General features: G+C 47.3%; 1 protein-coding gene across 1 annotated transcript; it reads left to right on the plus strand.

Moving 5' to 3' along the window:
* Nucleotides 1-288: 288 nt before the first annotated feature.
* On the plus strand, nucleotides 289-23,024 carry LOC144762807 (uncharacterized). The gene is made up of 2 exons (XM_078648093.1): nucleotides 289-1,578; nucleotides 22,056-23,024. The coding sequence occupies exons 1-2, from the start codon at nucleotides 289-291 to the stop codon at nucleotides 23,022-23,024; spliced, it is 2,259 nt and encodes a 752-aa protein (XP_078504219.1).
* The last annotated feature ends 340 nt before the right edge of the window (nucleotides 23,025-23,364 follow it).

Here is a 23,364-nt window from a genome sequence, read left to right on the forward strand (position 1 = left end):
GTTGGGTAGAGTTCCTTTATGGTGCACATGGTATATTGCTGTATCACAAATTCACAATGTGCTATAACAATCTTTACTTCTATTGCAGGCTCTACGGACAGTACATCATTTAAGTTAGAAAGGGCAGGGCAGTGGACAGAAATCCAGGTAATTACACTCTACGTTTTGCTGGCAATGCCTCTGTATTATGTGACAGATTGCAATCATGAGGATAGGCCTCAACTTTAGCTATGTTCCTTTATTTTGCAGGCTTTGTGGCATAGCAGGCTAAACCCAGTTATCACAAATATGTTCAAGCGCAAAGCTGTACCTTCTGCAGAGTGTGATGCTTCACCACAAAGGAAGAAATGTTGCCTTGTATTCAAGGAAGAGTGGATGAAAGAAATTGTGGAGGCTGAGACACAGAAATCACGAAGCAAGGTTCGCATGCAACTTGGGGAACTATTTCAATACAGTCCAGACGTGGGCTTGATTTGCAAAGCATGTGCCGAAGCCAAGATTGTTGGGGACTTTTCTACAGGGAAGAAATGGAGTGATGGCTGGAAACTGGATTACCTGAAACGCCATCTAATTAGCAAAGTTCACGAGTCTGCAATGGTGATATTGAGAAACAGAAGTGCTGCTGCCAGGTTTGGTTTTGGAGTGCGGGCAATGCTGACAGAAACTGCCACTGACAAAGCAAATAGAATGGAAGTAGTTGAACGACAAAGATCCCTGCCTGAGGAGATAAAGATTCTCATCAACAATGTGTTGCTGACAGTGAAGATGAATACTTCAATGTTATCTGTACAAGACATCCATGACCACCTAGCTTTGTATGTGAAGATACCAGACAGCTGGAGGAGCAAGAACTATGCCTTTGAGTTCCTTCAGGCCATCAATGGCGTGATACACTGTGAAGCTATGGCAGAACTTCGTAACACTTTGTATCACACATTGATAATTGATGAGAGCACAGATATTTCTGTTACAAAAATGCTCATCCTGTACTTCAAGTTCCGACCTGTACCCTCAACAGAGCACAAAACACTGTTTGGCGGCATAGTGAAGCTGACTAGTTGTAATGCTGAGGCTATCACTACTGCTGTGAAGGAATTCTATACTGCCAATGAACTGGACCTCATGAAAATGGTTATGTTCACATCCGATGGTGCATCTGTGATGCTGGGTAAAAATAATGGTGTTGCTACTCGCCTTAAACAATCCATTCCCCATCTAGTTGAGCAGCATTGTGTCGCTCACCGAGAAGATTTGGGAGTTGATGATGCCTGGAAGAGGGTTCCAATGATTAAAGAGATGGAGACATTATTGAGGACTGCCTACACTGTGTTCTCGAGATCTTCTGCAAGGAAGTCCAAGCTGGATGAAATGGCATCAGTCACTGATTGTGAAGTGGTCTCTTTTCGACCATTGAATGAAGTCCGGTGGCTTTCAAGGCATTTTGCAGTTGGTGCACTAATTCGGAATTATGAGGCTGTTCTTAAGTACTTTGAGCATGAAAAAGTTGAAGAGAATGATCCAGTTGATAAATATTGTTACAAAAAGCTATCTGACTCAAACTACCGTATTTCCCTTGCAGTACTTAATGACATTCTGAGTGAATTTGCATCTTTGTGCAAACTGATCCCAAAACGTTCTTTGACTACTGTTGAAGCTGTATAGTATGCAAGAGAAAAGATTGGCCAAATTAAGGAACAATATTTGGGGGACATTGTCTTTTGGAGCAGCAATGTAAGAGATGTGATTGTGTTGTACAAGGAAAGGCAAGAGTTTGACAGTGGACCTATTTTGTCCTTTGTTTCCCTTCTTTGTGAGCACATGCAAAAAAGGTTCTCTGAAGATGAACTGAAAGAATGGGCAAGTTTTGAAATGCAGGCAATGGCAACACAATCACATTTTGATTTTGGGACTGAGAATATACAAAGACTTGTTGAAAAGTATAAAAATGTCTTGGTCCTGGGTGATTGTGAAACACCAGAAGATGTTGTTCGGCAATACAGAAATTATAAATATGTGGTGGCAGAACATGTAAAGGGTGGGTTATTTACCACCTTTCGAGACCTGCTGAATTTCACTGTACGCAATGCTGCTCAGTATAGTGTTGTGTCTCAGCTTGTTGATGTCTGTGCAACATTTCAAGCATCTAGTGCAGATTGTGAACGAGGATTCAGACTTATGAATACTATAAAGAGTAAATTGAGGAATAGACTAGAGCAGAAGCATTTGGATATGCTGATGAGGTCAAAGGCCTACCTCCTGAATGGAAAAGTTGACCTTGATAGAGTGTATCAGCACTGGAAAAATGGCAAGGATCGCCGTGAGAAGCAACCCTGTCACCCATCTAGTGATGCCACTTGACATGTCTGAACGGCTCTCTCCCACAGTCCATGTTTGCCTGCATGTCTACGTTTTACAAACTATCTCTGGTGGGATAGGCCAACATTACTCAGCAGCTCTCACATCAAATTGTAAATATGTTATATAATTTTGTAACTTATTGTGTACATGTGATATTGTATAGGCTCTCAATATTTCCCCACCCAATGAACAGTGCTCCAGTTAAGAATATTTACTAAAATCTAACAATGGTACTACCACTGGAGTCTTATGCTTTTCTAAACCTGAAGTGTACTTGTCTGTGTAACTAATTCATGTAATGGTGTGTTTATCCAATTTGCAAACCGACCTTAAGACCCTTAACGTGGCGCTGTATGTGTGAAAATTCACTTTTTTAAGTAAATATTTAGAGTGATATTTGGCATGGCACACGCGTGTTGTCTGGTTCCTGGCGCACGTAGCCATGGTTGCAGTGCACAGAGACCCTCCACTGCCGCACACAGAGGAAACAAATTAGAGGGAACATTGATTGCCATACCCCTTGACAAACCTCCTGTAATACCCTGTGAATCCTAAAAAGGCTCTCACCTCTGTCTGGGTCTTGAGGGGTTCCGAAGACAGGATGGTTTCAATCTTGGGTTGTAGGGGCGCCACCTGGCCGCTCCCAACTTGGTGTCCCAAGTACACCACAGAACCCTGCCCGATCTGGCACTTACTCGCCTTGATCCTGAGGCCTGCCTTCCGCAGTGCCAACAACACTTCCCAGAGGTGGTGCAGATGTTCCTTCCAAGTGACACTGAACACTGCGATGTCATCCAGGTAGGCGGCACTGAACTCATTCAATCCTACCAACACCTGGTTGACCAACCTCTGAAAGGAGGCAGGGGCATTCTTCATCCCAAAGGACATAACCCAGAACTGGAAATGCCCATCTGGTGTGGAGAATGCTGACCTCTCCGTTGCCCCATCAGTCAAGGCGATCTGCCAATACCCAGAAGTCAAGTGAAACATGATGAGGTACCGTGCAGCCCCTACCTGATCAATGAGCTCTTCAGCTCTGGGGATGGGGTGCGCGCCGGTCTTCGTGACCAAATTGAGCCCTCGGTAGTCCACACAGAACCGGAGTTCAGGTGTAGCACCCAGCGTCGCAGCCTTAGGGACCAAGACAACTGGGCTGGCCCAAGGACTGCTGGAGGACTCAATCACCCCTAGTGCAAGCATCTTTGAGACCTCCTCTTTGATGCAAGCCCTTACCCTGTCAGTTACCCTGTAAGACTTGTTCTTCACAGGTAAGCTGGCTCCAGTATCCACATCATGGATGCACCAATCTGTGATACTAGGAACCAGGGAAACAGATCAGAAAACTGTTCCAGCAACAGGCAGCAGTCATTCTGTTGCTCAGGGGTAAGGGTGGAAGAGAGGTTAACATCATCCACTGACCCATCTTGCTCAATGGCCGCCAGGAGGTCATGAAGAGGCTCAGTCTCCTCTTCCATTCCAGCATCCGTCGCCAAGAGCATGCCCACTTCAGACCTTTCTAAGTGGGGCTTAAGGCAGCCCCACTTAGAAAGGTCTGAAGTACCTACATGACCCTCAAGGGGTTCCTGGGAGACCTCAAGTCCACCAAGTAGGTAACTGGACTCTTGCGCTCCACAACATCAAATGGTCCGGTCCACTTATCCTGGAGCGCACAGGGCTCCATGAGGGCCATGACCCACACTTTCTGACCAGGTTGAAGCTCCACCAGAGTGGCATTCTGGTCGTACCACCGCTTCATCTCCTCCTGCAAACCACAGGCATGGTAAGAGGACGTCCCACTTACGCCTCATGGGTTCCTCAAGACCCATAATCACGCCCTTCAGGGTTTGGTTGAACCTTTCAACCAACCCATTTCCTTGGGGGTGGTAAGGAGTGGTGAACTTGTAAGTTACCCCACACTCCTGCCACAGGGACTTCATGTACTTAGAAATGAAGTTGGTGCCCCAGTCAGACACAACCTCTCGAGGGAATCCTACTTGTGAGAAAATTCCCATCAGTGCTCGTCTCACCACGGGGGCCGTCACTGTCCTCAGAGGTATGGCTTCCGGGTACCGGGTGGCATGGTCCACCAAGACCAGGATGTACCTGTTGCCCATGGCTGTCTTGGGGTCCAGTGGCCCCACAATCTCAATCCCTACCCGCTCAAAGGGGGTACTGACTACAGGGAATGGCTGGAGAGGAGCCTTCTGCTTCTTCTCACTCTTTCCACTTTTCTGGCAAGTCTGACAGGTTCTGCAATGAGTGTCTGAACTCTAGCGCATTTGGGGCCAATGAAAGTGGGTGACAGGCATCTCAAAGGTCTTGTCCTGCCCCAAATGTCCTGCCAATGGCACATCATAAGCCAGCCCTAGTAGGAGGGCTCTGAAGCGCTGGGGTACCACCAGCACACGGGCTGACCCAGGCTCAGCAACCTTAGGCTCGCTATACAGGAGACCATTCTCCCAAAAGATCCAATGTGACCCAGACTGATCACCTGCTGCCTGGCTTGCAGCCTTCTGCTGCAAGCCCTCAAGAGAAGGGCATTCTCTCTGCTACCTCCAGAACTCTTCCCTGGAGGGGCCTCCTTCTTGCTGCCAATGGGTCAGCTCAGGCAGGTCCCCCAGTTCAGCTTCCTGCTCCCCGGTAGGCTCCAGGGTCTACCTCCTCCTGGGCCGTGGGAACTTCGGGGTGCTGGAGACCTGCCCCTTCTCTCTAAGGCAGGTTCCTGGGCCTCCCTCTCAGGCGCCAGGTCCTCTTGAGCACCCCTAGTGGCTGCCATTGACCGGGTGGTCACGCACGCCCAGTTAGGCAGACCCACCATCCTCAGGTGAGTACTCTTCTCTACCTTCTCCCAAGGTGAGCTCTCAAATCGTTCCCCAACAAACAGTCAACAGGCATGGTGGGCCTCACAGCTACCTGAAGAGTACTCAAAGGGAACCTGAGCCATTGGACAATGACTCTCTGTGTTGTCGGTGTTAACAACTCGGCAGAATGCATGTGGGACAACCTGCTGTTGAGACACCAGGTGACACCGGACAGCTGTCACACTGGCTCCTGTGTCTCTAAGAGCCTCCACCTTTTGGCCATTGATGGTCACCCACTGCTTATATTTCTTAGTGTTGTTGGGCAGCTGGTTCTCTAGGACCACCTCACAGTCTCCTAAAGATACAAGGGACATCTCTGCGAGACCCCACCCACCTTGGACTTCCACCACCTGCCCAAAGGCTACACTAGCCATCTTCCGGGGCAGAGCACCAGTGGGTGCTGGTTTACCAAACAGGCGGCACCTGGTATCAAACGCCTTATGACCCAGGTCCCCACACCTGTAACATTTCAGGGGTCCCTGTGGAACAGGATTACCTGTCAGGACCACTGGCTTTTTCTCAGGGGGAGGCTGGGAACCTTTCCCTTGGTTCCCTTGGGAGTTACTTTGGGGCCCTCTACGGAACTCCTTCTGTTTACCCTTGTCCCCCCCACTCTTCTGCGGGGGATGCTGCCCACCTTTGGCTGAGTCTCCCACGTGACCCTTTTGGACCTTGGAACTGATCCAGCTGTTCGCCTCCTCAGCAAGCTTCCTAGGGTTAGTCAGCATGCTATTAATCAGGTGCTGGCGCAGCTCTGGAAAACAATTATCAGACAAGTGCTCCCATGCAATTAAATCCAAGAGACCTTGAAAATCATTAACTTTGCTGCCCTTTACCCAACCATCCAAAGCTCTGCAACAGAAAGTGACATACTCTACCCAGGTACTATTTTCTATCTTTTTGCACTTCCTGAAGCTCTGCCTATAGAGTTCAGCGGTCAAACCATACCTAGTTATGAGTGCCTCTTTCATGTGACTATAGGAATTATGGACTTCTGAAGGCAAGTCCAACAGTGTGTCCCGCCCCTCACTAAGGAACCTTCCCCACAACCCCGCTTCTCAATCTCTCTCAGGGATCCGGTGGGAAGACATGGCTACCTCATAGACTCTGAACCACTGCCCAATATCATCATTCTTAAAAAAACTCCTTTACCACATCTTTGGGGATGTACACTCTACCTTCCCTAGGTGCTGACGGCGTGCAGCTTCCAGAGGGAGAAATCTCTAGGCTCCTGGCTTTCAGATCCAACTCCCTCAAAACTTTGTCATGCAGAGCCATCTTCTTGGTTTCTAGCACCAGTTGCCCATTCAATTTGAGCTTGGCCATCTCCATTTCATGCATCCTGTTTTCTTCCCTGTCTGCCAACTCTTCTGGGGACAGACCTCGGGCAGAAACACTGCTACCACTGGGGAGGGCGCACCCCTCCTCTCAGGACCCAGTGGCCCACCAAGCTGCCTCATAATTCACTAAATCACCAGGGGCATTCCTTGCTTCCACCCAGGATCTTAGTTCCTTGTGGCATTGCTCCTTTTTGGTGTGTCCGGCCGTGGAAATTTTAAACTACCTGCAGAAGCTCTTGAGATGCTTGTTGGTGTAGCTTTCTATTTTCTCTTCTTCCCAATCACAGTCAACAGATGTGACTGAGGCTGTCTCCTCCATGATGACTGAATCAGGCATCATTTAAAAAAAATGGAGCTCTCTGGCAAACACAAGTATCAGAAGTATGTGGCTGCGTTATGGTCTGCACTCACTAAGTAGTGTTCACCAATCACTGTACATGAGTGATAAATGCAAATTCGGAATCCTTTCCGCTTGATTTCCAATGTTAGAATTGGGGGTCTCTGGCTGGCACAGGTAGGTATTCGTGACAAGCAGGGACCATCTCCTCTAGTCAGGGCAAGAGAATTACTGTCTCAAAATAACCCCTGCTCACCCTCTACGCGGCGTGGCACGAGCAGTCAAGGCTTATTTCAGAGGCGATGTAAGTTAAGCAGTTGTGACCACATACAGTAACCCAGTGACAACACTACAAATGGACACCACACAGGTTTTATATAAAAAATTAAGTCTACTTTATATAGAGTTATCACAAGACCAATAAATGACAAAAATAATCCACAGTACTGTTAAGTTTCAAGAGTTCAGGTTAAAAAGGCTTAATTCAAGGTTCTGTGCGAGTCGGTAGCCTTGTCCGGCTACAGCGTTGCTGAGAAGAACACAGAGTCTAACAAATCCAGGGACCGCGGCGGTCCGGGCCCACTCAAATGTCGACAGACTCAGTCACAGTACCTTTTCCTTGAGGCGGCCGGCACAGGTGTGAGAGCCGGTTCTGGGGTTCGTCACAGTGTAGAAAAAGAAAGCGTTGCAGGTCACTGTGTCCTTCCAGTCAGGGTGCAGGCTACAGCTCATTGACAGTGTTGAGACGGAGTCGGTGAGCTCAGAGCTTGCGTTGTTCTATGCGGACTTTGCTCATTGCTTTGCTTCCAGCTTTACGGTGCGGCGACAGAGCCGGAGTTTGGGAGCTGGCGTCAGTCAGTCTGGACAGCGGTGCGAGTCGGGTGGTGCGTCGCGAAGCGTGCGAGGCGGTGCCCAACTCCAGTGTGATCACAGGACTCGAAGTCAGCAGCAGTGACCGCGTCGGTCAGACCAGTTCGATTCGGTGTAGCGAGGCGTTGCACGTCACGGTGTCCTTCCAGTCGCGGTGCAGGCTATGGCTCATTGACGGCGTCAGGACGGAGTCGGTGAGCGCAGAGCTTGCGTTGTTCGAGGCGGACGTTGCTTGGTGCGGTGCCTACAGGACACCGGGCCGGTCGTGAGAGTCGGTCACAGCTCCCTGCCTCTGTAGCCACTTGTTTCCAGCAGCAATTCACAAAGGCTGGTGAAGTCCACTGGTCCTGGTACTTCGGTCAGGGGGCAAGCTCTCTTCCAAGCCCTTGGAGATCTTTGCACAAATTGAAAGAAAAGTCCACAAAGTTCCTTCTCCTCCCTTTGGCAGTCAGGCAACCACTGCAGGCCAATCCCCCAAACAGCACTTCAGCTTGGGAATAGTCTCTCCTCCGTTTCTTTAGGTTCCTTCTCCTCAGCAGAGGTTTCGTCTTGTAAGTCCAGAAGTGATCTAATTTCATGGGATATGGGTCCCAATACTTATACCCTAAATCCTTTGTTCTCTGAGGGGAGAGGGGCCTGTGCCCAGTTCAAGCTAGTTCTGGAGTACTCTGTTTACCAGACTTCTCCTTTCCTTTCACCACGCAGGGCAGGCACATCAGACGCCCCACAGGAGGTGGAGCCAGCATTGTGGAAGGCAAGTACAGTCTAGGAGCACTTTGTTGACAGTCTTCCTTCTCTTCTTTCAATGTGCAGGGCAGAGACATCAGACACACGACAGGGGGTCGAGCCAGCATTGTAGAGGGAAGGCCCAGCCCTATTCAGGTCCCAGGTGCAACTCCTGCCTCCCATCTAGATGCAGATCTCCCCAGCCTGTCTCTTGGAATTTCCCAGCCCTGTCACACACAAACCCAGACATTGAATACACAACCTCGCAGAGGCAGGCTCAAATGGTTAGGCAAGCAAATACCTACTTTCTAAAAGTGGTATTTGCAAACACAGAATATTAAAATTAACTTCGCTACAATATGTATTTTATTATTCTGAGTCCAGGCATACTAAACTCGAATTTCTACCATGTTCTCTGAGTCTGTTAGGATTATAAACTGTAATAATTCTAACAGCCCGTTCTAGCCTATGGAGAACAGGTAGCCTTGCAATAGTGAAAAACAAAATTGACTTTAATTCACTATTAGGACATGCCACACACATCAGGACTTGTCTTACCTTATACTTACAATGCACCCTGCCCTTGAGTCTACTATAGGGGTGACTAATATGAAGAAAAGGGAAGGTTTAGGGACTGGCAAGTGGGTGCACTTACCCAGTCAGCATGACAGTACCAGACTGCACAATGGCAGACCGTAGACACATTTTACAAGGCTGCTTCTGTGGGTGGCACAACCAGTGCTGCAAGCCCTCTAGCAGCATTTGGATTTACATGCCCTGAGCACACTCAGTGCGCTGTACTAGGGTCTGACAAGTAAACCAAATAGTCAATCATGGAATCAACAATTATTACATTCATTTTACAGTAGGTAGCACTCGCACTGTGGCACTGGACAGCAGTGGCACAGTGCCCAAAGCATCTAACACCAGCAAAAACACGTGAGGCAACAGCAAAAATGGAATGGAGACCCACGCCAATGGTGCCAGGTCTAACAGGAATATATACTCTTCTTTCCACAGGCACTGATGGTGTGCTGCCACCAGAGGGACTGATCTCTAAACTGTTTGTTTTCAGATCCAACTCCCTCAACCCTCTTTCATGCTCCAAAAGCATTTTTTTCTCCTCTAGGGCTAATTTCTCTCTCTGAAATGCCAACTCCTTATCCTCCTTCCACAGCTTGAGCTTTGTGAGCTCCAATTCATGCATCCTGGTTCTCTCCCTGTCCTCCAGCTCTTCTGTAGACAGGCCCTTTAAAGTAACACTGCTGCCCACCCTGGAAGGTGCTTTCCTCCCATTCAGGCCCAATGGCCCCTCCAGCTACCCATCCACATTCTCTCCCTCCATTATAGGCTCTTCAGGATGCTCATTGGCATTCCTAGATTCCAACCAGGCCCTCAGTGCCTTTTGGTATTCCTCTTTCTTGGTGAGGCCTCTCCTGGAGATTTTGAATTTCCTAAAAACAGCTTTAAGGTGTGGCACAGTGTAGGTATTAATCGCCTCTTCTTCAAAATCTACATCAATACATGCATTGCCAATACTTACCATGAGTAAACCAGCATGGTTTACTCATGGTAAGTATTAGCAGTTCTCAAAAAATAGTCCCAGAAAAATTCTACCAAATGTATGTTGTTGCGTAATGGTCTGCGCTCACTAGTAGTGAACACCAATCACTGTATTTAAGATACAAATGCAAGTCCAAATCCTCACTGCTGACCACCAATGTTAGAAATGGGGGTCTCTAGTTGGCAATGGTTTGCACCTTTGTCCAAATAGGGACCCTTGCTTCTAGTCAGGGAAAGGGGAATACACTCCTAAAAAAAAAACCTGCTCACCCCCTTGGCAACTTGGCACGGGCAGACAGGCTTATCTCGGAGGCAGTGCTTAAAGCATTTGTGAACACGTACAGAAACACAGTGAAACACTACAAATGTACACCACACCAGTTCAGAAAAATGAGTATTTTTATCTAAACAAGTCCAAATGGCAAATATCCACAATAGAGTATTCAAAGTATCCTTGAAAATAGGTTATTCACCTACATCAAGCTTCTAGCAACAAATAACTCCACTTGGAGTTATAACAACGTTGTGGCCGGTGGAAATCCAAACGTACGGAGCCGACTGCGAGGTGCTCGGCACGGGCCCAGAGTCAAGCAGACCCACAAAGAACAGTACTTTGGAATTGATAAAATAAAGCTAGTTCACGGCATCGGGGAGGTGCGGCTTCGTAGGCGCTGCGCGGCGTCAGTTCCTTACGCCCCCAGGGGAGGTGCAGCCTTTGTTCCTTACTGCAGTGCAGGGGAAGTGAGATGACAGTTCCTTACTGCGTCGGGGAGGTGACATCACGATGGCGCTGAAGCCACTGTTACTTACAATGGTGCGATGTCGATGGACTCATGGTCACCTACGTCCAGGATTGGCTCCGTGATAATGAGGTCGGCTTTGGAGTCGATACGGCACAGCAGCAGGCGTCGGGCCCACGTCGCAAGTCGGAGCAGCGCTCACGGCTTCAGGCAGGTTATGGCGCTCTGTAGCAGCTAAAACAGCAGTTCTAGATAAAGGCGGACAGAAGGGATGAAGTATTTGTGTTCCTGAGATTTCAGAACAGAAGAAAAGCTCAGTTTCAAGCCCTTGGAGATCTTTTCCTCAAGCAGGTGACAAAGCAAAACAGCAGAGTCCTTTTTCTCCTTTCCTTGGCAGCAAGCAGCCACTGCAGGCCAACCCCAGATGGCAAACAGCACAGGGGCAGTATTTCTCCTCAGCTTATCCGGCTCTTCTCCTTGGCAAAGGTTTCTTCTTGATTTCCCTGAAGTGATCTAAAGTTCTGGGGCCTGGGCCCCAATATTTATACTACAAGATGCTTTGTTCTCTGAAGGCAGAGAGTGTCTGTACCTAATCAAAATCAGTTTTGTCCTCCTTGGTGCAGCTTCCTGGCAGGTGGTGGAAACAGCATTGTTGAAAGCAGGCCTGGCCCAGGTAGCTGAAAGGAAAACTCCTCCCCTACTCTCAATTCTATGAAGGCGCAGGCAAGTGAAAGGAAATCTCCTCCCCCTACTCTCTATTCAATGCAGGGCCTATTCAGCCCAGCCCTGACCCAACAGACTGCTGGAGCCAAGGCCCTCTCCAGCCCCATGTCACTCACAAACCAGACATGAAATACACAAACCTAGCAGAGGCATACTGGATGGTTAGGCAAGAAAATACCTACTTTCAAAAAGTGGTATTTTCAAACACAGAATGTAAAAAGCACCCTGACTAAAATATGTATTTTAACATTCTGAGTTCAGGCATACTAAACTTGTTTTTCTACCTTGTTCCCAGGGTCAGTTAGGATTATAAGATGTTATAATCAAACTGCCCATTCTGGCCTATGTGAACAGTTAGCCTTGCAATAGTGAAAAACGAAATTGGCTGTAATTCACTATCAGGACATGCCACACAAACCAGAGCATGTCCTACCTTTCACATACAATGTACCCTGCCCATCGGTGTACCTTGGGCCTACTTTAAGGGTGACTAACATGTAGAAAAGGGAAGGTTCGGGTGGGTGCACTTGCCAAGTCGACATGGCAGTCCCAGACTGCACACAGGCTCTGTGATGGCAGGTCTGAGCCACATTTTACAATCTGCTTCTGTGGGTGGCACTATCAGTGCTGCAATCCCACCAGCAGCATTTGATTTACAGGCCCTGGGCACACGTGGTGCACTGTACTAGGGTCTGACAAGTAAAAATACCAATGATAAAATCACTAATCCATTACATCACTTTACAATAGGGAGCACTTGCACTTTGGCACTGAACAGCAGTGGTAATGTGCCCAAAGCATCTAGAACAACAAAAACAGATGGTGCAACAGCAAAAGGTGGAAGGGAGAATCACGTAAATGGTTCCAAGTCTAACAATGAGTATTTCCTGCTGATTCATTAAAGGGGCTCCAACGTTATAGGAAAACTAAACATTGCATTGTCAATAGAAATTCAGTGTCAAATTTAGAGTTCAGAGAATGAGTACTTCGTCATAATCATGACAAATATCCTGCCTGCCTTATTACAAGTGGATGGATCCTAATGCACTAGTAATAAGGTGGAAGGGATATCCAGCACGTTTGTGAGGGAGTACCCATCCATCAAACTTTAAATCAGATTCTTAGACTTCACCATAACTGCACAGTCACTATTGCCAATTGTGTGTGTGTGTATATATATACATATCATCGAGCGGAGAAAATGGAATATATATACATATATACACATATTTACATTTATCTATCTATCTATCTATCTATCTATCTATCTATCTATCTATCTATCTATCTATCTATCTATCTATCTATCTATCTATCTATCTATCTATCTATCTATCTATCTATCTATCTATCTAGAAGAGAGATAACTGCACAGCTGAAGGCCCTGAGGTGGCAATACAGGACCATTTAGCACTTTACAGTTTATGTATTATTTCTACATTACATGTTCACTTGGTTAAAGTTAGCAGCTTTGAAAAAGGTGTGTCCCTAAAACAAGAAAATATTCATTAAATATACTGAAAATATTTATTGAGGTGGTTTATAAAGTGGAATTTTAGAAGAAACAAGCTTTGCCTTGCCAAAATTTATTCTGGCTGTAAAAGGTATAGATTGTTGAAGCTCAAGGTGTAGCTAACAATGGGCACTGATTTCTCACAACAGTGATATTATTAGCAACCCTTATGGCTCTACATGGGCTGTGGGCCCCTTACCAGTTCAATACTCAAGTTGTTATTTCTTTACACATAGATTCATATTGATCCCAGTTAATATGAACACCTGAGTCTGATTATGAAAGATACTGTTATGTGTTTTTTATATGCTATTTCCATAACTTTGTTGGTCAGCTGAGCTTGATCACCCACTAGCCAAAAAGTTCATTGTATTTATAATCTTAACCGTTAACTACAGCTTGAAGCACTCCATTTTTTTTTAAATGACCTTTATTGCTCAAGACAGTTTGTTTTGTTTATACACAGCACATAGCCTACAACCCACAGGGGCCGGCAGCATGAGTTGGTGACCAAATGAAATATGGGCGAGATGACACAGCCATTTAGCCGACAACCCTGGAGTCCGGCGGCATATTGGGAATAGAGCATGCAGACATATCATAATACTCAGCATAGTAGATAAGTAGGTCAATAGATTTTCCGTTTTCTTTATACATTAGTGCAGGTATATCAACGCATCTCCAGCATCTGTATCAAATGAGCGACAATCTATATCCGCAAGGAGTATCGGTCAACAGTTCTGATCGGTGAATATTGTGTGGACAGGCAACAGTGGGTGTGAACATCTTGTGCTGGAGATGTTGTTATGTCCTGAACAGGTGTGCAATGGTATAGCTCACTAATGCAGGGGAGCAGGTTCGTGTAGGAGGCTGCACTGGGTTATGGCTGTCGCAGCCAAGACCGTGACGCCAGATGGCCTAATGTGTGTGGAACCCTCAAGTGGCAAGCACGTGAGTGTGTACGCCAGAGGTAAAGGGCGCTTGGGTTCGGCCCTCTGATGTCGGGAGGGGGCACTTGCCTTAGCCGTGGCTTGTATTCCAAATGCACAGGAGGTTGTAACATGTTATCGTAGCAGGCATGTATTGTGGCAGCAGTTTCGTGACATCTCTTGGTATCGTCACGGCATATGGAATGTCTTTGTCTACAGCAGTAAAAGGCCCGGTCGGGGAACGTGACCGGTGATTGAACTAAGACATGAGCCAATATATAAAAAAAAAAATGGAATAAGAAAGGGTGGGAGGTACGAATGCGTTAACGCCTATTGGCGTGGTATGGGGGTGGGGGGGTCTTTGCAGTCTCAGTAAGGAGGTCGGTGGTCTCGGGGCAGGGCGTGGCGGGGCCATTTCCGCGAGCACGAGGGGAGTCCAAATAGGGGTCCCTACAGTATGTGTGGTCAGGACAGTGGGCATGTGTTAAGGGGGGGTATGGGCAGGACCCAGTGTGCAGGGGGCTTTGTGGGGTGTAGATGGAAAGTTCGGTTGTCGTTAGCGGCGGAGCACGTGATATAGGCGATCAGGAGCGAGAATGTGGGTGTAAATATGGCGCGGTTCAAGCGCATGCAGAGTCGATGTAAGACAGGAGCCTTAACGTCAGCATGAGTGTGTCGCCGGGGAGAGAGGGGGGGGTGGGTGTTATGGTGTTTTCCCCATGTCTCTCGTCGGCGCGGTGACAGTGGATCGGTGTATCTCAAGCTATCTCTAGTGCCTGGCAGGCTTGTTGAAAGGTTTTCAGGAGATCGTCCCAGAGCTGTGCAATGGGGAACTTCCGGAGACCCGCAGTTTTCTCCCGGAGGAGCACCGCGCTCTCCGCTCTTGCCCAGTTGATGAAGGACGTGTGCCAGTGTCTGATGTGTGGGGGGTTGCTAGCTTTCCAATGTTTGGTAAGTAGGCGCTTGGCTGTGATAAGCCCCATATCCCAAAATCGTGTTGGTACTTTGTTCAGTTTCGTGCGCTTGTAGAGCCCTAGGATACAGGCTTCCCATGTACGCGGCACGCGCTCGGCAGTGCATTGTGTGAGTAACGTAGTGACATCGTCCCAGTACGTTTGAATGATGGGGCAGTGCCAGAGCATATGTAAGAGGTCCGCCCCCGCCAGAGAGCAGCGTTGGCAGGCTGCGTTTGTAGTGGAGAAATATCAGTTAATTTTGTCAGGTGTGAGATAGGCTCGATGTAGGATGTAAAATTGGATGAGTTTAAAACGGGGGTTACGTGGGACGTTAGTCGGCCCCGCCAATATCATCGCCCACTCCCTGTCAGTCCAGTCCCCTCCTCTGTCCGCCGCCCACTTCCCTTAGCGGCGAGGTGGAAGGCTGCGTGTGGGTTAGCAGGGCTTGCGCTAGCCAGTGTATTACATGGGAGCCATTGCCCATGACATGCAGATATTGCATAAATTGATGCATCGGCAGCTCTTCCAACACATCGCCCCAGGAGGCGGTCAGTGTGTGTATTATGGACGCATCCAGAAGGAATTGCCCTGCAGGGAGGTCCATGCTAGCAGCTAGGTCCCCGAAAGAAAGTAGCGCGCCGTCAGCGTAGAGGTCGCCCAACGTCTCCACTCCCGCCCGTGTCCAGCTGGTCAGCTGGGCCTCCGTCAACACACCCGCCGCTCCCAGGGCGCCCAGCAGAGGGAGTATAGGGGCGTAGGGCGCCGTTGCCCGAGTACGCCGCAGGCATCGGAGGAAGCACTTGCATGCCACCGCAAGGTGCAATTGAGAAGGGCAAGCGGGTCGGGCCAGAGGGTGGAATAATGCGCACATTTGTGTTTGAGTCCAGATAGTGGTATTCGAGGCAGTGTCACCTAGGTTCTTCCCACAGAGCCATCCTGAAACCCATTGTAGTTGTGCCGCTAAGTAATACAGCTCCATGTTGGGGACCACCAGGCTTCCGGAGTCAGTGGTCATGTATAGCTTAGTCAGCGCCACTCGGGGCCTGCCCGTGTTCCAGACAAGGCCGCAAATGAGGACCTCAAGGTCCCGGAACACTTTATTGGGGACATACGTAGGAATATTGGAGAAGTAATACAAGAGCCGTGGTAGGACTATCATCTTTACCAATGTCACACGACTAGGTACATTAAGGGGTAGGGTTCTCCAAAAGCTGATTTGGGCTCGAATGGAAGCAATCGCTCTCATCAAGTTTCCCTCCAAAACATCTGTCGGGTTCCGATAGATATAGATTCCGAGGTATCGGAATGTAGTGGAGTACCATTGCAGCCTGTCTCCACCGAGGCGGATGTCGCATTCAGGCGTGTCTGGGCTGAAGGAGTAGGCTCCTGACTTGGACCAGTTGACCCGCAATCCCGACATGTTCTCGAAAGTTCAGAAAATGTCGGCTAGAGATTCTGGGACATTGGTCAGGTCCCTGACGTATAAGAGCAGGTCGTCTGCGTACAGCGAGACTACGTGAAGGCCATCTGCCAGAGGAATTCCCCATTCTTGTCCCTGCATCCGGGGGATTGTGGCCAGGGGTTCCATGGCCAGGGAGAACAGCAAGGGCAATAGGGGGCAGCCCTGTCTGGTGCCTCCGCACTCGAATAGTGTCAGAGAGCAGTTTTCCGGTGCGGACCCGAACAGTCGGTTTGCGGTAGAGTAGGTCAACCATGGTCTCGTAGCCGCCTCCCAGTTTGAAATTCTCCATGACCGCCCCTAGGTACGGCCACTCGACTGAGTCGAACGCTTTCTCGAGGTCTAACACTAGACACCCTGCTCGAGGCCAATGCCGAACGGCGTATTCTTGTATGCGGAATAAGCGGCGTATATTATATGAGGTGTGGCGTGCCGGAACAGCTTGAAGCACTCAATGTTAATTAAAAGGTTCAAACCAAACAAGATGCAAAACATTTTGTGTTAAAAAAAACAATGGGCACTGATTGAAATTAGAATGTTGGAGTTTTGTTAAACTTTCATGAACAGATTGTGAATTAAACAATGGGGAATTGTAAAGCAATGCAAGGTGGTTTGAGTCTCTCATTATGATGTCAAAACCTATACTGCACAGGAGCCTGAGAAATAGTTTCCATATATTTGGCTCTCTGTGGCATATGGGTTTTATACCATCATTTTGTGCAAGAAAACGCCAACAGACATAGGAGCATATATATGAAAATAGTGGTGCAGGGCAGCGCAGCAAGTCACCTTGCTGTATTGCCCTGAATCACTGGGAAAATGCAGGAATCCGCTGTATTTATCCAATGCTGCACATTCCTGTCCTTTCCCCTTGGCTGGTGCTATCTTGGCAGCCTAGCACCAACACAGACAGCCTTGCAGTTGAATGCTGGATTCTTTTAGTGCCAAGAGAGGTATCTTCCGGCACAAAGTATTCTTGAGAGACCGTTTCCTCTTTGTATGTGTGCTGCTGGAGAATGCAGCACACCTAGAAAGAGGAAACAATTAGGAGAAATACATTCTCCTCGGTAGTTCTCACCTGAGGAAGCGTAAGATTTTGGTGCATTCCCAGATTTACAAGTCCTTGTAAATCTGGGAATGTGTCAGACACCACGGGAGTTGCTTGGAGCACCCACTGCAACACTCATGGAATGCCTCACCTCCACAGATTAAGGCAGCACAGCGATTCCCACTGTGCTGCCTTGCAACAGATGTTTGAAGCCATTCAAAGCCGTGCAAAGTAGCTCTGCGTGGCATCATTAATCTGATTTAAAGGCTTGTACCACTTTACATGGTGCAAATGTGATGCAGACCTCAAATTAATATGTCCCATAATCGACAGGTGTGCCTTTGAGTGTGTGTTTGTGTGCGCGGACGCGTGCACGCTGCACAAATGTGTGTGTTTCTACAATTCATAACTTAGACAGTAGTGAAGGTTTCATTTTAAGGGCCACCTGATAATAGGATCATACAGCTTGCTAGCATCATGACAATACTGCGCTAGCAAAACCTTGCAGTTTCCGAAATTAAAGTTTTCGAAGAATGCAATTGTATTCTTGATTTACGTGAACAAAAAGTATCAGGTATTCACTCATACCGACTTTGAAACGCTTGCAAATTACTCATTGAGTCTTTTTCGCAGATTATTATTGGACTATCAAGGGTTAAGTTTTAGGTTCTTGCTAACAAAGTTTATTATTTTTAATCTGCTGTCGGAAAGATTACTTTCTCTTTCATGCGTTGCAAAAGTTGAAGGTTAGACAATGACTTTCAGACTCCTTAGTCACACATCAAGCCACTTGTTCAGAGAAATAAAGAAGCTTTATTTGTGTCTCAGGGTCTTAAGGGGAAATGGAGCATAGCCAAAATGCTAGGCACTTGTGCCTCATCAAGTAAATTGGATATGCTCATTAATAAACTGTATTTCATTCAGTTAGTTTATTTAGCCGTACTTTACAAAATATAGAAGAACGACATGAAATATAACCTAGGGTTGGATTAGCTTATAACAAAATAAAATAAAAATACATGAATATAAATAATATATTATACCTAATTTTAATAATTACAACACATTTGCTGTCCTTATGCAATCTATTTACGAGCCTGTATTTTTTCGAATTTCACAACAAGGATAAGCATATTCAATTTAACCTGCACGCCTATCAAAAAGTAGCCATAATGTACCAATGAGTTTTTTAGATTCATGCGCTTTCCCGATACATCTTTTTGTGACTGAGGCACGGATACCTGAAGCACTAAGTTCTGTGCCTCACAACTGGAGCACATCTCTGGCCTTACACACAGCACGGGGTAACTCTCCCAGCTCATCTATTCTGGACCCTATTGCGCACTAATAGAGCACATCTAAACACATCTGTGGCCCTTTTAATCCACCGAAAACGCTTTCCCTGTAGACATATTCGGCCATGAAACAACTCGTACTTACGCAAGCCCTGCTTGCAAAGCCTTCAAAGTATCGGTGCTGTGAGGCCACACAAGTGGCAACTATGTGATACACACGTTTCATTGCCCATAAAAATATGAAACCAAATGCACACTTCACCCAGGCATAGCAAAATATTCAATAAATAACCCATTCACTTAACATTTGTGTCTCGCTTATCCAGCTAAAAGTTACATTTGGAATCCGAAATCACAAATTATTCACAAACATCAGGAATTTCTGACCACAAATTGTATTTGAGACAGGGAAAGTCTGCAAGAATATTTTATGTTCAAATGTGTATGTATATGGCAGGTGCTGGGGAAAGGAGTGTACTGTGAGCAGCTGCACTAAGTGCAGAACACACACATGCACAGACACTACACATTCACACACACATGCACGCACTCACTCTCTCTCTGTCTTTCTCTCAAGCCCTGATTTCTAGGTGAAAGGGACTGTTAATAATTCAAGTGTGGAAATATCCTGCCAGTAATATGCAATCCACTGGCTCAAAACAACACCTTCCTTGAGGAATGCATGAGTCTCATCACCTCTCAACTTATCAACTCAGACAACCCAATATTCCTTGGAGACTGAAACAGCCACTGAGGAGACGAGGGTAACAGCTACGTGGGCTCTTTTACCTCCTTCACCAAAGACATTGATCTCCAACAACACTGCCATAAATCCACATATCCCATACCACATACCTTCTGATAATCTCCAAACTCCCCCAACCTACTGTCATATTGCCCTATTCCAATTGACTTGCCTGACCGTATGCTGATCCACATGCTGATCCCGTTCTCCCTATTCGGCTCATATAGCAAAACATCCAGCCAAACCAAGAAAGAGAAAATATAGTTCAGGGACACATACAACCTTGACACAGAACCATGACCTTCATGACCCTTCCTACCTTAATTTCGATTACACATCACCTTGATATTAATGAGGCCACTGACAAGTACAACTCCTGTATGGAATCACTTATCTACAAATGTGCACCCCTGAAGTGCAAATTATCAGCCCAAAATCTTTAGTCCTAAATTGTAAAATATACTTTGCGAAGAAAGAAAGCTTATCAGAAAACTTGAGAAAGAATGGAGACTAGCACCCTCTCAACTGAGTATGTTTAAGATTCACAAAGTGAGAAAACATTACTGTTGTAAAGCACTCTGATGCCTCTTGCCTGGCCTGCTCTATATAAAATTGCAAAAATAAAATAACATAAAAAAAATACAAGTTAATACCTTGGTAGGGTACTGAACATGTGGACCTGTTTTTCAGGATCAATTACACATAGAATCCTCACGACTTTGAGGATTAAGGATTCCATGTGCCACCTGGATCAATTATACATAGAATCCTCACGACTTTGAGGATTAAGGCTTCCATGTGCCACCTGGATCAATTATACATAGAATCCTCACGACTTTGAGGATTAAGGCTTCCATGTGCCACCTGCTCTGAAAAGATAGTAAATGCAAGCTGGAATATACAGGGTGGTGGATGGTGAGAGAGGGATAAGGGACAGGAAAGGGCAGGCTGTGGGCTGGGAGGTGTGAGCATTGTGTGTGTCCCTCTTGAGTAGAAAGGGGTCAGACAGAGACTGGGCTGCATTGGCACCTGCAGCGCATGTCCAATCAGCATATCATTTACGGGTAGACTTTTCTGGCTGATATCTTGGGCCCAGTGTTTGAGTAACCGTAAAATCTGGATGAATGAACACCGGGTCAGTTGTAATCAGCCAAAGCCGTATCCACCCCCTAAATATTGCCTTGATTGCTCGTAGCCGTGAGCCGGGAGCTGCTCAGAAACATACCAAATTGACTTCGTTTTTGCTAAATTTTGCACAGATCATGTTGGCTGCTATTTAGATGAGAAAATTCACTGTTTTTACTCGTTTTTTAAATTTTCCTGTAACTTGCTGCTTTTGGTTTCTATTTGAGGACATAAGTAGTCCTAAAGTCTGGTCGCTATTTTTTTTAGGAGTTGGAAGTCCCAGCAGGGAGGGAAACGCAATAGGTACTCACCTGGATGGCCACGATTTTGAGTTGGGCCAAGGTGAGCGCTCTAGTCTTTTTCCTCCCAGACCTTCAAAAAGCGGGTTGGCGTCACAGTTGTGAAAAAAAAAAAAGCGGGTTGGCGTGACCGCGCCGCAGGCGCGATGAAGGCGCGCCAAAGGTAAGCCCGTCTGCGCCTGTCCGCGCTAAGGCAGCGCTCAGCGCCAGCCACGCTGTCCATTTGGTTGGGGGTAGGGCCTCTTCTCTAAAAACGGACTCCCGTCTGTACTCTAGGGAGACCTTGCTCAATATAGGGGAACGCCATGCCAACAAGGGTAATCTTGCCTTTGATGACTCAGCTCTCCCCTTGAGCGATTTCCTTGCTGGAAGTCTCCTATCTTGCGGACTTCTAAATGTGAGGTCGCTGCCAAAACACTGCGTGGAAATTCAATTGTTAGTGGATTCTCACCAGCTCGATGTGTTATTCATGACAGAGACCTGGACTCGCCCTGACTGTAAGATTGAGCCAGGCTGGGCCTGCCTGCCAGGTTGTAAAATTCTACATCTCCCCAGACCTAACGGTAGGGGTGGCGTGGCGGGGTGGGGGTCATCTATAGGGCCTCCTGCCAAATTGGGACCATTGATATGGATCCAGTTAATGGGGTGGAGCTAGTTGGCCTGGCTATAAAAAATGCCGCTGGGCTTATCTTTACTGAGGTTTTTACTGTTTTTACTGTTTTACTGTTTTACTGTTTTACTGTTTTACTGTTCAACAACAACAATCGTTGTTAGCCACTCTCACCAACATGGCAGCCACTCACAACAAATTAATAGTCCTAGGGGACTTTAATCTTTGGCTAAATGGTTCCCTTGATGCAGGGTTTCTTAATCTACTCCACTCGTGCCAAGGCCTGGGCCTTTTTCAGCATGACCTTCTCTGCTCGGGTCCTCATTTGCTGCACATGGGGGAAATCTCGCCCATGGACTGGACAGACCACTTCCTAATTAAATTTCATGTTAATTTTTATGTTGCCCAGACCCGGCCTGCACGTACCACCACTGAAATTCAGTGTAGGGACTGGAAGGCCCTTGCGCGACTGATATCCTCAGATCGGGTGTTTAAGGTCGGAGCCTGCTTTTCCTGGGACAAACCGGTCGACGAGAGTTTTGCCTCATTGTGCCTCAGGATTACTACGATGGTAGACTCTCATGCCCCATTAAGAAACTTAGTCGTAAGGGCAGAGCCTCCGCCCCTTGGTTTACTGATACTCCGAAATCCATTAAATTAGCATGTAAACAGGCAGAGAGGAAATGGAGGCGGGGCTACAAGGATTCAGACAGGCTGCTTTGGAAGCTCAAAATTACCAAGTATAAGACCTTAATTCATAAATCCAAAGCAGAGTACTTTTGCTCCACGATTTGCAATGCTTCTAACAGTTCTAGGAGCATTTTTAACATTCTGAACAGCCTCACCAGTCCCGATTGTTCCAAGAACTCGATACCCACTTCGCAGGAGCTCTGTGAGAACTTGGCTAAGTTCTTCAGAGAGAAAATTGAGATAATTATCAACGATCTCAAAATTCCCACTGATTCCAGCTGCTCCCATACTCTGGGAGATCAGGCCCTGGAGGGCGGGGATACTGGACCCTGTTGGCAGCCTGCTGATCAATTATCAGAGTTTCTGCCCTTTGGGGAGGAGGACTTCAGTAGGCTGGCACGGGGCATTTCCTCTGGCTCGCCCTTGGACCCGGTCCCGCATAAGATCTGGAAAGAGTATGAGGGGGAATTATTTCCTACGCTTTGCCTGATTTGCAACCAGTCTTTGGCCAGCGGTACGGTACCCGCTCGCTGGAAACAAGCTCTGGTATCCCCACTGCTGAAAAAACCATCATTGGATCCAGAATGCTCTAAGAATTACAGACCAATCTCCTTGCTACCTTTTCCTGCAAAGATTGTCGAACGCAGGGTCAGTGTGGCACTTTCTAAACATCTAGAGCAATATCAGCAGCTTGAGGAACTGCAATTCGGCTTTCGCCCGGCCCATGGGACGGTGACAGCTCTGGTCACTGCCATGGATGAGCTTCAAATGCGTGCAGACAGAGGTCAGGCAGCAGCTTTGACCTGTCTGCCGCATTTGATACCGTCAACCATGTGACCCTCCTGAGTAGACTGCGCGAGGCCGGGGTGAGAGGCTGTGCCCTACGCTGGTTTCGGTCCTTTCTGGAGGATAGACAGCAGTCTGTGTCCCTCCCCCCTTTCCAATCTGCGTTCTTCCCTGTGCCGCACGGGGTCCCTCAGGGTTCGGCAATCAGCCCCATTCTGTTCAATCTTTATTTATAACCTTTGATATCTTTGATCAAATCATATAAGATCAATACGATCAATTATGCGGACGACACTCAACTGATCCTCTCCTTTGAGGGTGAGGACTCGACACCGATGGAGGTGTTTCATGAGTGTCTGCGGGATATTGCCGGCTGGCTACAGGACAACTC

Source organism: Lissotriton helveticus, chromosome 1_1 (genome assembly GCF_964261635.1).
Source record: "Lissotriton helveticus chromosome 1_1, aLisHel1.1, whole genome shotgun sequence".
Classification (NCBI taxonomy): Eukaryota; Metazoa; Chordata; class Amphibia; order Caudata; family Salamandridae; genus Lissotriton; species Lissotriton helveticus.